This window comes from Alligator mississippiensis, chromosome 11 (assembly GCF_030867095.1).
Source record: "Alligator mississippiensis isolate rAllMis1 chromosome 11, rAllMis1, whole genome shotgun sequence".
NCBI lineage: Eukaryota > Metazoa > Chordata > Crocodylia > Alligatoridae > Alligator > Alligator mississippiensis.
This window is the reverse complement of record NC_081834.1, coordinates 45,623,295-45,637,062: the sequence shown is the minus strand read 5'-3', so window position 1 is coordinate 45,637,062 and position 13,768 is coordinate 45,623,295. Positions and strand designations below refer to the sequence as shown.

General features: G+C 41.3%; 1 protein-coding gene across 7 annotated transcripts in view; it reads right to left on the bottom strand.

Annotated features, from left to right (window-relative positions):
• Positions 1-13,768, bottom strand: part of MYO9A (myosin IXA) — a 392,893-nt gene that overhangs the window by 53,581 nt on the left and 325,544 nt on the right. For all 7 annotated transcript variants that reach the window (XM_019499347.2, XM_059714929.1, XM_059714932.1 and 4 more), the window contains 3 exons: positions 8,603-8,746; positions 7,087-7,126; positions 3,563-3,685 (listed from right to left, as the gene is read on the bottom strand). In XM_019499347.2, coding sequence (XP_019354892.1) covers positions 3,563-3,685; positions 7,087-7,126; positions 8,603-8,746 — 307 coding nt within the window. The remainder of the gene's footprint in view (positions 1-3,562; positions 3,686-7,086; positions 7,127-8,602; positions 8,747-13,768) is intronic.

The window sequence follows — 13,768 nt, the reverse complement described above, 5'->3', positions numbered from 1 at the left end:
TTAGAAACAAACAAAAAATATGTTTAGATTTGACTCAGAACTAGCACAGCATACTGGCTGACTTCCTATTCTCTTCTGGTTCTCATCCTAGAAAAATGCAGAGTTGTACAACCCCCATGTTATTTAGCACTCACAAGAGAGAAATATTTTCTCACGCAAGTAGTTTAGTGCAAACCTGCAGGAAAGCCTTTTACCAAGGGCACTGCACAAAAACCATGTTGTACTGAACTGGGCCATGAGAAAACACAACATCTACTGCATGTCATGATAGAGCATGCTTTGTGGCTGGTACCCAAACAGCCAGCTTCACAGCTGCTCCGTCTTTCATGGATTTTAGAAATGTTGAAATCTGATTGTAATCTTTTGGATCTTAAAGTCAAAAGCAGATCAGCACATATGCATTCAATAAGGAGGGGTCAAAGCTACAAGGAAGACTGCTATTGGTCTGAGCTGGCTCAAATAATTTTGAGTCACAGTCATTATCGTAGGTAAAAGCAGCAATAACTTCTCTGCATAAAAATAAATAAAATTAAGCAGAAGAGTAGATGTGTAATGAAATAATCTGAAGAAAATAACTGTATGTTTTTCTTCCTCTTAATTCTGTTCAATGATAATTCCATGTTACAACATCAATGAAGCTGTCATTTCCAGCCCAGTATAATGCTGGTATGATTCTGCTCCTTCTACTACCTAGTGTATATTCTTTTTTACTTAGAACTATCAATAAAAGGATACTGAAGTGATTAAGAGGTCAACTTTTTTCCAAGCAGAGTGCACATGGAAACAGGATACAGAGTTTAGTTCACAGTCAATGGAGCACTTCAAGGATTCCTGGTAACTAAGCATTTGACTTCAGTTAAAAAATTACTGCTTTATCAGTGGCAGAAACTTGGCTGCATCCCCTCCTTGGAAGTGTCATCAGGAACAGGAGAATGCCATTGTGATCCTACATACAGTGCTCACTAGAACCAGTTTACAGAGCTGTTTATTACCAAAAGTGGTTTGTGTTTCTCATTCTTTTTTCTTGGAAAATAACTGAAATCTGCTTCTTACACAAAAGAACACTGTAGGTAATAAATCTGAGCATGTAAGTCAACTGCAGCTTGCCTCTTTGCAACATTTCCTCCTTCTCCGAGATAGGAATGGTGAAGCTACTAACTACAGTCACGTTTCATATAACCAGAACCACAGCTGTTGTTTTGGGGTTTGCTTGGTTTTTTTTTTAATCAATTAAACTCATCCAAGTAATGTGTATGTGGAAAAATGTTTCTACATTTTAACTAATTCCCAGGGAAATGTGCTTGGAATCATATGGAATGAGAGAATGGTCTTTCTACAACCTGAACTTTCTGAAATGCTTTTCTCAGACACTATCAACACACTTGTGCATCTGTGTTGAGACTCAACAGTGGCAATTTCCAAGTCTGTAGCCACACTGATGAGACTAAGTTTTTAGCTGCAGTTACTCATAATGGCAAGTTTGTTGGTGTGGAGCAGTGACAGCACAACAGACACTGCCACTGATCTCATTTCAGAATCCATGGCTATTTCTGGAGCTAATGTAGCAGCGTTTGGCTTTTTTTGGCTTCAACAAGGAACTGCATGAAAAGAAATTGGATCTGAGATACAAATAGTGGAAGTAATTATACTTTAAAACACTGCCTTATTCAGAAGCTTTTATTGATAGATGCCACAGAGAAACCATGACAAAGGAACTTGGCTCTCCATATCAGGTAGCGAGCAACAGGACATAAATAAAAACAGGTGCTTGATCTGCGTATGTCATTACACTGACTGCACATGCAAATCGATACCTGAACACTAACAACCAGTTAAATGTTAACAGGACACTTGGATGCACATTTACCAGATGGACTGTACTTGGTTCTAAATCAGCTTTCCACTTTTCAGAGGGCTGACCCATGTTCCAGAGCTGTTTTGATTAAGACATAAACCACAACTTATTCCATCTCTGGACACATCTCTCCCCTTGCTGCTGCTCAGAAAACCTGCACTGCTTGCCAATCTTCTCAACAATCTGCACTAAACACTGCTCTCTATTGCCCTTCTCACTGCAACCTAGTGGCTAGGGGGTTGCTATCACTTTCTAAAAGGTCTGCTTATCCTCTTATCTATTGTGATCCTAAATGTCCTCACCCGTGAGACAGACAAAGCCAAAGGCCACTGGAATGCAAAATAAGTCACCTCTTCTCTCTTGCCGAATTCTGGCAGTTGTTGGCTTCTCCCCAGCAAGGTGACATTTTCCTACACGCCACCATTCGCATTTTTCAGTAGAGCCATAAACAAGCAATGTCTCACCCTGGGTGGCAGTGGAGACCATCACCGTCCCTGTGCCCCCTCTATATCAGCATTCGGGGCTGGTGCCCTGCTCACCCATCCCTAGTGATGCTGCTGTTTCTCAGAAAAAATGCAATAAGACAGGTGGTAGGACTACAGTATAAGCTAAGTCCTGTCTGTGTTTAAGTGGCATTGAGGGAAGTGGAGGTGGCAGAGATGCCCCTTAAAATATTCCAGAGACTAGAAAAAGCAGGGGTTAGTTTATTTCTCCATCAATGTAAGTGTTCTCTACAGTATCTGTCCTACTGCTTTGTCCACTCCGTTTTTATAATCCCCTGAATAACAATTCTCCATTATTTTCCTTGAAAGATTGGGTCTAAAAATCTCACTGTGTGGAAGATCTTCCTGATAGGCTGCTTCAATCTTCCATTTCATAGAAACAAAGGGACATCAAGGATCACACCTAGTCCAACCCCCCTGCATAGATGCAGAGTATGCCTTGGAAGAGAAGTCTTTTCTTAAAAACCTCCAAGGAAGGGGATTCCACAAGTCATGTACACAATTTGTTCCACTGTCTTCTTGTTCATTGGAAGTTTTTTCCTGAAAGTTCATCTAAACCTGCTTTGTTACAATTTAAACCCAACGCAGTGTGTCCTGCCCTCTGTGGCTAGAGACCAAAGCTATTCTCAATCTTCTTTGTAGCAGTCTTCTGAATATTTGGAAACTATCAGTGTAGTCTCTTAACCTCCTTATCTTCAGGGAATCCAGTTTCCCTGTATTGTTCTTAAAATGCAGTGCCTCAAACCTGGCCATAGTACTCCAGCTCAGTCCTAGCCATCTGAGAGAAGAGTGGTACTGGGACTGATGTATGCAAGACATGTCTCGCACCCAATGCTTCTATAATGCAACGTGAAATTGCATTTATTTTTTTATGATAGCATCAAGCTGCTGACTCATGTTGAATCTGTGATCCACCATAATCCCCCCAGTCCTTCTTTGCAGTTCTTTTCTATGCCGCCTCAAAAATTCCTGTCTCAATCAGTAGTTACAGCCTTCAAAGCGCATATTAACTATTACATTCCCACCAAGTCACAGCCTACCCAAACTACATTTAGTAGCTTTCACGTTCTGTCACTGATCAGAGGGGAGGAGTTCTGTGCCCAGGAGTGTCATCCTTTGCACCATGAGATGCTTGCCTTGCACATGCCCAAGAACAGGTCTCGTCTCGCACAGGCTCCCTCACATTTGGAACATTTTAGATTACCTGAAACTGTGCACTGATGCTGGGGGGTTTCTTCTTCTTATGGAGATGGAGAAGAGACTTTGTAATGCGATCATGCAGGGTCAGGTTGGTTAGGTGCTTCAGAGATTTCACATCCAACAAGTGCTGCAGAATATAAAATAAGAGTGTGTTTATTTGCTTGCTTTTCAGATAAAAATGACTAGCCAGGTTTTTCTATTATGGTCTCCCTTGCTATCCCCACTTCTCTTGCTCTTACCCCTTTGGGTAACTGCCCTAATGCAATATCCCCTGGGAAAAACAATGGAACAATTCACAGCACAGCTGGATATTTTTATTAGTATCTTTATTATGATACCCAGAAGCCCAGATCTGTTGGATACTACACACATACACACACACACACAGATGAAGTGCCTGCTCCTTTGAGTTTACAATCTGGATTTGAGCAGGACAAAACCAGTTTGTGCAGAACATAAGGGAAGGGGGAGGGGAGTGACAATAATAGGAGTATATGGCTTAAGAGATTACTTTCAGCATGTGCAGTTCACAAGCTTGAATACGCATGCAAATTTTAAACTACAGGACATCATCCTTGGTGCTCGAAGCTAACAAACAGCTTGACAGTTTAGCTTTAATGCTAAATCACTAAGTGCTTTGTGCTTATACCAAGAGGAAAGCATTATTAAAAATTAAAAATGATGACAAGTATAGTTCAGTATCTAATTCAAAGCATAAAATATCAGTAAGTAAAGCTCTAATAGCAAAAAAATAATGATGTAGCTCAGAAACAGCCAGTGTCCCCAGCCTCCCAAAATGTACCCTGTGGATATCTGCCATTGTTGTGAGAGGTGTGGGTGTGAAGAATGTATATTACAGCTTGATCCATTCCATTTTGATCACACTTTCTTTCCCCTTGGGCATCTATACTGCACTCTATGATCTAATGCCATGCTGAGATTACACATTATAATGGAAACAGCCAATAAAGACAGACATTACAACTATGCTGCTCAGATTAATCCACTCAAGACTGTTCAACTCTGACTACTTAAGTACCCAGACTGCCCTACTAGAACACACATGCTTGTGCTCCCAGGACGTTGTTAATGGGATCCTTAACTGGGTGAAGTTTGGGTACTCCTACATATCCGTGCACAGCTGTCTTGCATTTACAAACTAAAATTTGAGCACCACAAGGAGTTTGATCATTTGCCAGTTATTTTAACTGAGTGTTAACAACAATGGTTAATTAGAACCACTGCAAAACTTGTCACATGCATACAGAAAATGAGCTCCTGGAAGTAATTAGCAAGCCTTGAGGTTTCATTCATTTGAGTAGGAAACGGTTGATGGAAAACATGCGCTTTGCAGCAGTAGCAGTGTTTGATTTAGGTCATGGCTTTGACTCAGATAACATGTGTGAGAATGCTAGGGGAAAGAAACTCACAAGCAGTGTTCTGAGATGCTCAAAACACCTACATAAAAACATCAGTGGGAATTTTAGTCAATTTGGTTTAATGAGAAGAAAAAGAAGATGATCAGTTCATCAAATGCAACCCACTGACATGAAATGCCCTCACCAGATACTTAATGGATACTTTATTTCACCCCATTTGTTAACCATTGTTCCTATAAATAGCTCAGTGTAAAAACAGATGTTGCCACACTAAGCGGATGAGCTGTGGCAAAAAAGTCCCACCACCGCTGATCTGGTTTAGTGGGTGAAACATGTCTCCTATTGCTCTGGGCAGGGGTCTGATACAAGACAACGGGCCATGTGTTTCCCCTTGCCCAGTGGTTCCTCATATCCTTCACTGCCCTGTGCCCTCTGTGCATCCTTGCCAGGGGACCCATACTTCATATGAAGGCAGAGGCTGGTGTGGACCCTGGCAAGGAAACATGGGGCAATGCATGTCCTGGGGAATTCCTAGCACCCTGTGCTTGCATGCTGGGACCCACGCAGAGGCATGGGACACTGGGAATTCGCTGGATCCTGTACCACCCTGTGCCTCCTTTTATGGTGGAAAAAATGCAACATCCAGTGATTTCAGTGCAATTTGTGCTTTTAAAAAAAATAAATAAAAAAGACAAAATAACTGGAGGTGGTTCCATTCTTTTTTCCAGAGGAAAAGCTACTTTATTTTTTATTCATTGCTAATAAAAGCACAAATATGGGTTGTATCTTTATCAGAATAGTGTTTTTTATGGTATATACCCTCTATAGTACTCCATGTTTATATTTTGCTGTTCATTTTTAATTAAACATAATTCTTATTGTAACGGACACAGCAAAAACTTGCACACACTGACTACCAGGGCAGCATCAGTAAACGATTATAAAAAGCCGTAACTGTTAGGTGGCAGACAATGGATCTCTTCTTATCTTATACCTCTGGGCACCAAAAACCAGCCAAAATTGAAGGAAATAGCAGCAATGTTACACAGGCATCTTACCCAGAATGAGAGCTACAAATCAAATGTAGTGCTGTAGGACTGTAATTAAAATGGAATTAACCGATCACAAAAGATTTTTCCTATGACAGGAAACCTGCACTGTGCAGGTAAACAGCTTGCTCTGGACATCAAATCCTAATGACTCTTCTATGATCTGTGAACATTTCTCTTCCCACTTATTAAGATTTATCCAAAGAGGGCCCAGCAAACATGGAGGCAGAGGTATAGCAAACTCATTTAGCATGGTGGGGAGGGGAGAGGGAGAAGGGTATGCTGGCCATGGTATGTCTGGGGTAGGAGGAGGAACAGCAAAGGAAAGAGTGGTCTTACCTGCCCAGGATCTCTGCAAAGGGAACATAGGTGCTACTCCTAGAGAGCCCAGGCAGCAGTAGCAGAGAGTGAGAGGGTCTCGCACAGCAATTCCATGCTGTGGGCTCCCTTGGAGTTGTCCCAAATTTGCTACTGGATATAGGGCAGTGAAAAAAACTCCCCAGGGAGAGTGGAGCACCATTCTACTTGCTCCCCCCTCCACCCTGATGAATAATTGTGGGGTGCAGGCTGCTCTTATAGCCAGGTAGGAGCAGTGCAGGGCTGCCCCTGCCCTGGTAAGGACTCCCAGGGTAGTTGTGAGAAATCCCGCAGCCCTTTGTAAGTGGCCTGCTGGCTCCACCCTAGTTACACTACTGCATGGATGCCCTCCTCCCCCAACTGTAGGGGCCAGACCTCGTCTTTGCTGAATTTAAAATGGAGATTAAACAAAATATTGTATAGTATCTGTGGTTGAAGGGACCCGCTCCCTAGGCAGTCCTCTACCAGAATAAGCGAGTGCTGGTGTCACTTTAGAAGTCTGCTAAGTCTTGTCTGCATGATGCAAAAAAAACCCCTGAACCCATCAGGCTGGAGCCAATTTAAATAGCTCTCAAATTGTGGTTGCAGCTCGACGAGCCACATTTTAGAAATGAACAAATAACTTTGAACTGGTCCCCTTTCAAACTATCGTTACGTATTATATGCAAGTTAACACTTAACCAAAGTAACTGCTTCCTTTCAAGCTTGAGGAAACAGAGAGATAAGTACTTCTGTTCTCTCACCTTTGGAAGACTGAGTTTAGCTTTGAAGTTCTTGTTTCGCCTAAGGAGACAACAAAAAGTCATATTAACACAGGCATAAAGCTACAGAAATGCATTTATGTATCTATTCCAGAGCTTTCATATTAACCCTCTAATGGGAGATCTCAGCTTCTGTCATGAGGAAGCCCAGTGTCTTTGGCATTACCGGCAATAGTCAGCATGACCTGGTGTGAAAGATTTGAAGCTATTTGAGATAAAAATATATGTAAGAGGTATAAACATATTTTTAGCAGAATGGATACACAGGGATGGATCCAGTGGTGTAGATGTACCCCTGCTCTTTCAGTCAACCATACTGCAGTATGAAGCAAGTAAGACTTACCCCACGCTCCCTCCTTGCTCAGTGGTACTTCTCCCCTGACCACTGCTACTGCAGGCACATGGAAGAAAACCAGCTTGCTGCCACTGCTGTTGTCTAGTTGAGCTTGGCTCCATGTGCAGCCTGGCTTCAGCAAGGCAGCAGCAGCTTTGAAGCCCCCTGGTTCAGCAGGGGACAGTGGCAGCAGTGAGCAGAGGAGGGAAAGGAATATGCCACTGAGTACAGAGGAGAAGGGGTAGGGAAGATTCTTACCTGCTCGAATGGCCTTAAAAAAGTCCCCTATGTCTGCTCCTGTGATGAGGTCTGCCCACCCTGGTGTGGGGAGGGGGAGACGCTGGGAGCCAGGGTGCAGTCATCCCTGCAGCACAGGGTGCTGCTCTTACACCCCTGCTTTCCAAAATCTTGGATCCGCCCATGAGGATACATAACAGTAAATATCACAATCCCTTCAAACCCTCCATAGCAACGCTTTTCTATATATAACCTGTATAATAAATGAGATTACTCTCCTTTCCGCATATCATTTTTGTCTGTGTGAAATGAAGTACAAAGGTAAGGAATTCCAATTAAATTGGGTTGACATAGTAAATTGTGGGGTAGCTGGTCCTTTGTGCAAAACGGGGAGAAAGGAACAGAAATTTCCCCTCCAAATTATCACATCATACTCCATAACTTTCATTCAGGCTAGTCTGGCATCTTCAGAAACCTATGATGCAGACACACTATGATTTGCCAATGTTGGTTAAAATCTGGCCACCTACACCTCTCAAACTGAAGCGAAATACTCCATAGCTAGTTGCAGTGACTCAGTCAAAGGAATTCTCAATGTCATTTCCAAATCCTCCTTCCTCTAGTGCCACCATCACTGTCACATCTTTTGACTAGCCTATTTATTATGAATGTAGATCCACTTCTCCAGCAAAAAAAAAATTAAAGGGGGAAAGAAATACTAGCCAGCAAGCCCTGAATGATAAGAAATGGAGCATGTCATGGTCATAATAAACAACTGAGCCTCTTTGATAAAGATTTGGCATGTCCAAGTCCACTTGGAACTTGAACTTGTTGGATTAGTAGTAGATTTCCTTACTCTTGCAGTTCATATTTTTGTTATGACCTTTGAAGTGCAGTGAAACCAAGATCCGCTCCTTTTATACTAACATGAGAATCCCATGGGCCCTCTCCAATAGCTTGCTGTTGGTTGAATTAACAAATATCCCATCTTTGTCTAGGAAGGAACTAGGACTGGAGAGTCTGCCCTGTCGGATTGCCATCCTGGCATTCCAGCCAACTCCATAGGCATCGCTGAAATGAGAAAGAGATGAGTCACAACATGCACTTCTAAAACATAGTTATCACTTGGTTCCTTAACAAGACAAAGCTAGTTGTTGAATATCATTAAAAGGTTCTGAATTGGAAGGTTATGCAATTTCTTAATGAGAAGACAACTGACATTTCTCCTTGTCACTAGTCATTCACTTCTGCACAATAAGTTCATAATGCCAGGCCTCAAATGTAGACATGACATCTGTTAAGCCAGATTTTAAATTGAGATTGATAGATAGATAGATAGATAGATTGATCGATCTCACTATCATTGGGTGATCAGGACTACAATATTCTCTCATTTACAGGATGATACACTTCATCAGCTGTTGAAGTCAAGGGGTATCCAAAAATATATGCGTTTAAAACTCTACCTAGTTCTCTGTACCCTAGAGAACAATATTGTTTAATACTTTGGATGGCAGACAAAATGGGTGTTTAGTCAAACATTCCCTGTTTCATATAGCCATTTAGTAGGGAAGATGAAGGGAAAGGAAAGAGGACAGAAGACACTGTGGGAAAAGGAGATGCTATAAATGGAAGAGCCCAATACCTAAAGGACTGATGAACTACAAAGAAAATGTCTGACAAAATCAGCAAACAGAAATGACAGATCCAACTCTTTCTGCTTCGTTACATAGCAATGTGCTTTGATATCAAGAAAATGATAAACTCAGCTATGTATGGTCCCAATTGAAGGAATGGAGAAAGATGAAATAAATTTCCTTTTGGAGGAAGAAGAAACTTTGATACAACACTGTCTAGAGATGAATGACAGAATACCACATCTGTTGGTAATTTTCCTCACAGGAACTGGGCAATGGTGTGGCGGCAGGGGAAGATGTGAGAAGGGGAGGAAGAGAGAGAGAGAAAGGCTAGATGAGCCAGAAGAATGTGACAGAGGGGAAACAGGGCCTGAAGTGTGCGAAAGTGCTGAATGGACACACAGTGGGACAAAATGAGTGGACGCTCAGAAAAGCACATCTGTAAGTAGACCTGAACCCAAAAGGATCACCTCCAGAACCAATGCTCTGTTCACAAATCTTGCGAGAATGAGAATCAAACAAGCTGAAAGAAGACCCTAGCAATCAATCGAGTGGAGAGATGGTTTCTATAAAGGGGAATCCTTTAATCTACTGTCTGTAATACATCCTTTCAGTCCCCTGCCTGAGGAAGGCGAGATGGACAAAATCCATACCCTACCAAAAAGAGATGGATCCACAGTGCTGGGTGGGTAGGCACCTTCCTGGTTGATAACAATCAGACCAGAATTGCAGAACGGGCATCCTCTTTCTTTCCCAGGCCCTTTAAGACAAGACCACCATCATATATATATGCGCACGCACGCACGCAACTTCGCAAGCGTGTTCCTTATCTCAGAACAGGAGTGGCATAGCTTCTTATGGAAAAGGCCTTGGCTCCAACAAAACATTGTAATGACTCTGCAGGTGAGAGTAATTCATACATATTTGAAAATCACCACCTGAATCTGATGATCAGACACAGAGGATTTGTGGGAGACAGTTAGGAAGGGCTTCTAAAGCTGGAAGCCAAAACAGGCTCATTAGCAGAGTACCTGTTGGAGGGGAGAGCAGAGAATTAGCTCAGTTATCTCAAGGCAAAGGAGCCCTAAGAAAGACTTACCAAGTCTACCTACCATCCAGAGAAAGAGAATGATACTGGAAACAAAATCCAGGTATACAAACATGGAACAGCAAACTGTTACTACTGGGCTTTTCTGTCTTTATTTTACACACAACCTGCCAATGCTAAATTTTCTACAATCCTACCATCATTATGATAGCTGGTCTTTTACATTCTGGGTTGAAACAGCACATAGTCACAAAGAGAATCTCCGTCAAGTTTGCAACCAGGATTTTAAACAATATTAAAATCAAAAACATCTCCAGGTGACTTTAAAAATAAAACTCTGTGGTAACTTTAATCCCTTCGGGTGCGCATGCACTGGCAATAGCTCATACACCCGCAACTTGTGTCACTGAGAGGGTTAATCATCTCACAAAGCAAGCCAGGCTGTTGGAAGGGAGACAATGATCCACAGCTGTTGTTATTCACATTTCTTAAACCATTAATGAACATAAAACAGTTTCTGTTGTACTGAAAATACAGCCACCCTGTCAGGCTTCGGTTAGTGATATCATGCTTTTAATTATTTAGTGGCTGCTTTAGGCAATTTTAAGGCAGGGTGTCTTTCTCATGCTTTTGCGAAGCCTTTTCCCCTCCAGCTGCCATAATATGCATGTGGAAACCACATAACCACTTTCTTTGGAGGGGAGCTGAGGAGCAAGGATTGATCAGTAATCCCCTCTGCAGCTACTTCCTGCATGATGTCATCGCTTAGCTTTGCTTTCAGAAGGATGCCTCAGACTATACCGCAGGGCTGGATCTATGCCCTGTTATCACCAGCCATATGGTAATACGATGGATATAAAAAGGAAACTCCTGGTTTTAATTTAGGTCCAAGAAAATGCTTAATGAATAACACACTAAGAATCAGAAAGCCATCGCTCTATTAATTTGCAGGGGAGAACTGACTTAAATTGGTACATTTTAGTTACAAAAAAAGCCTTTTATTAATTTGTGTTATAGTTTTCTGAGTGTACTTTTCTGGATTCCTGTGCACTGTTATCTTTATTTTTGTAGGTGCAGCTTTCCATGCAACTCAACATATATGATCAAAATTTCTCTTCAACAGAAACTAAACTGTAATGTGTGACATTAAAATTGCACGCACACTCGATCACTACATTTGTGTTTAAATATATAAAATGTTACATACTGATTTTTCCTTTTTGGAGCATGAGGGAAATAAGACATTTAGGGTTTGGGGGTTTTACCAACTCTAGCAGAATTATAGATTGTACATTGTAAGTCTATACTAATGGCACAATATTAAGAGATGCATGTACTACTTCTGATAGCTTGATAAGTACATGCTGTACTCATCACTGTACAAATTCTAGTACAGTTAGTAAAGCAAAGCTAAGTTCTCATACTCAGCTAGCTTTAAGCACTAGAGTTAAAAAAAATTATTATGGCACAACTCCTGTGGATACAAGAGAGGCTATCACTGGTAATGGAAGATGGCAAGGTACTTACTACCCTTTTACCTTAATCTTCCAGCCACTTTGACTTTCAGAGAATGTATTTGCTATTTTGGCTTGTTTTAATCCAAATAAACTCAGGAGTGCACTCCATACTAAGCAGCAATAAATACATAAAAGTATTTTTCTTGGTTCCCGGTTACTCTGATGTGGAAATAGGGATTCCACTGCACTTACTGTGAATTTCAAGGAAATACCTTCTATAACAAAACTGAAATTTGTCCTCCAAGATAGTGCTGTCACATTCTGTACTAGGAAGACTCTGACAAACCACAAAACTTAACTCTGAAGATCTTTAAAAGGGGAATTATAGTCAGAAGAGCATGCAAAAATGCCACCATCCTACTCAACAGATCTGCTGTGTGCGTCAGAACCAGATCTGAAGACTTTTGGAAAATAAGCTGTCTCATTTAAGCCTGCGGAGACAAGACAACTGCAGAAACATGAGTTGGAATCGTGCGTAAAGCAACTTCCTTTACAGCTAATTTCTGACTGCAGATTTTTTTCTTACCTTTAAAGAAACATTTTGTGATGGACAAAGACTCTAATTAAGTGTATATCATAACAAAAAATAAATCTTGTGCAGCCAAAGTGAATACAGAAATATTGAATGGCAGATATGCGGCTCTTATCTATACTAGCCACAAACACCACACCACTTACATTAAACGCATTGTGGCTGGAGTTGAACTGGCCAGTACTGTCAATGATAGCACTGGTAGGAAACATAAAGGGATCAAACAAACAAGGACAGTAGAAAGATTTTGGCATTTTCTTCCCACAAGGATGGCATTATTTCCAAGAACCAAACAAGGCTTCTCTAGAATATGGCCACTCCGTAAGTATTCAGCTCTATATTACCCAGTGAAGCAGTATGTGGAAGAGCAGACAATAACTTTGTAGGTGTGTTTTTTTCTCAGCTTCTTATGGAGAAGTCGTTGGCCCAAACAAGACATTTCTGACTCCAAGTATGAGCCTAATTCATACATAAGTGAATCCAAGCTGGATAACACCATTTTGTGAAATTATTTTCTTCTTTGGCACTGAAAATAAGCCAACTCACTTAAGAGCTTGAGAATTTTTAAGTCTTTTTTTCGACAGAACTTGGCCTTCCTGACATTAAAAGTATATAGCTACTTCAGCTGTACTGGAAGAATACAAGGAAGGGAAGATATTCTACTTTATCTGGAAATTAGTAAGTACTTGATGAACAAAAGATGATGATAGATGGCATGTCTCTGTCCCAATGAATAAAAGAATGAAACTTTAATAAGCAAAGGCTTTTATCTTGGATACGGTGTGCACATAGACATCAGTCAAAAGGAACAATGGTTTATGGACAACTGTAGAGGAGTATTCTGCACAGGTTGAAAGAAATCTTAACACAGAGCCCAGTGCTAAAAGACCGGATCCTCCTAATCTTTATGACTATACTTGGAGAAAACCACAAGGAGTAAAAGTGGCTTTTAGCCACACTGATACTTCCTCAGTTTGGTCTGTCCTGGCTCTATCTGGTCCTCTGGTGAAAATTAAAGGAAATTCATGACTGCTGTACCTTACATTCAGAAACTCCAAGCAACTCTTTCTGCAAGTGAGGACTAATGAAATACTCTGGCCAGGCCTCTTATGCTGAAGACGAGAAGAGAGTGAGCAGAGCAGAAGGACTACAATATTGCCTCAAAGCAGCTTGGAGAGAAGAGAGGAATCAGGACCTATGACTTGTCTTCTAGGGAGGAAGGGTTTGTTTGGCAGGAGATTTAATTCTGAAGATGGATCTGAATAACCCCTCATGAAAGGGGAGCTGGCAGCAAAGCTGCTCCTGACATGCAAACCTAACACTTTAAATGAGCTACATCCTCACTGAATCCTTGCTGGA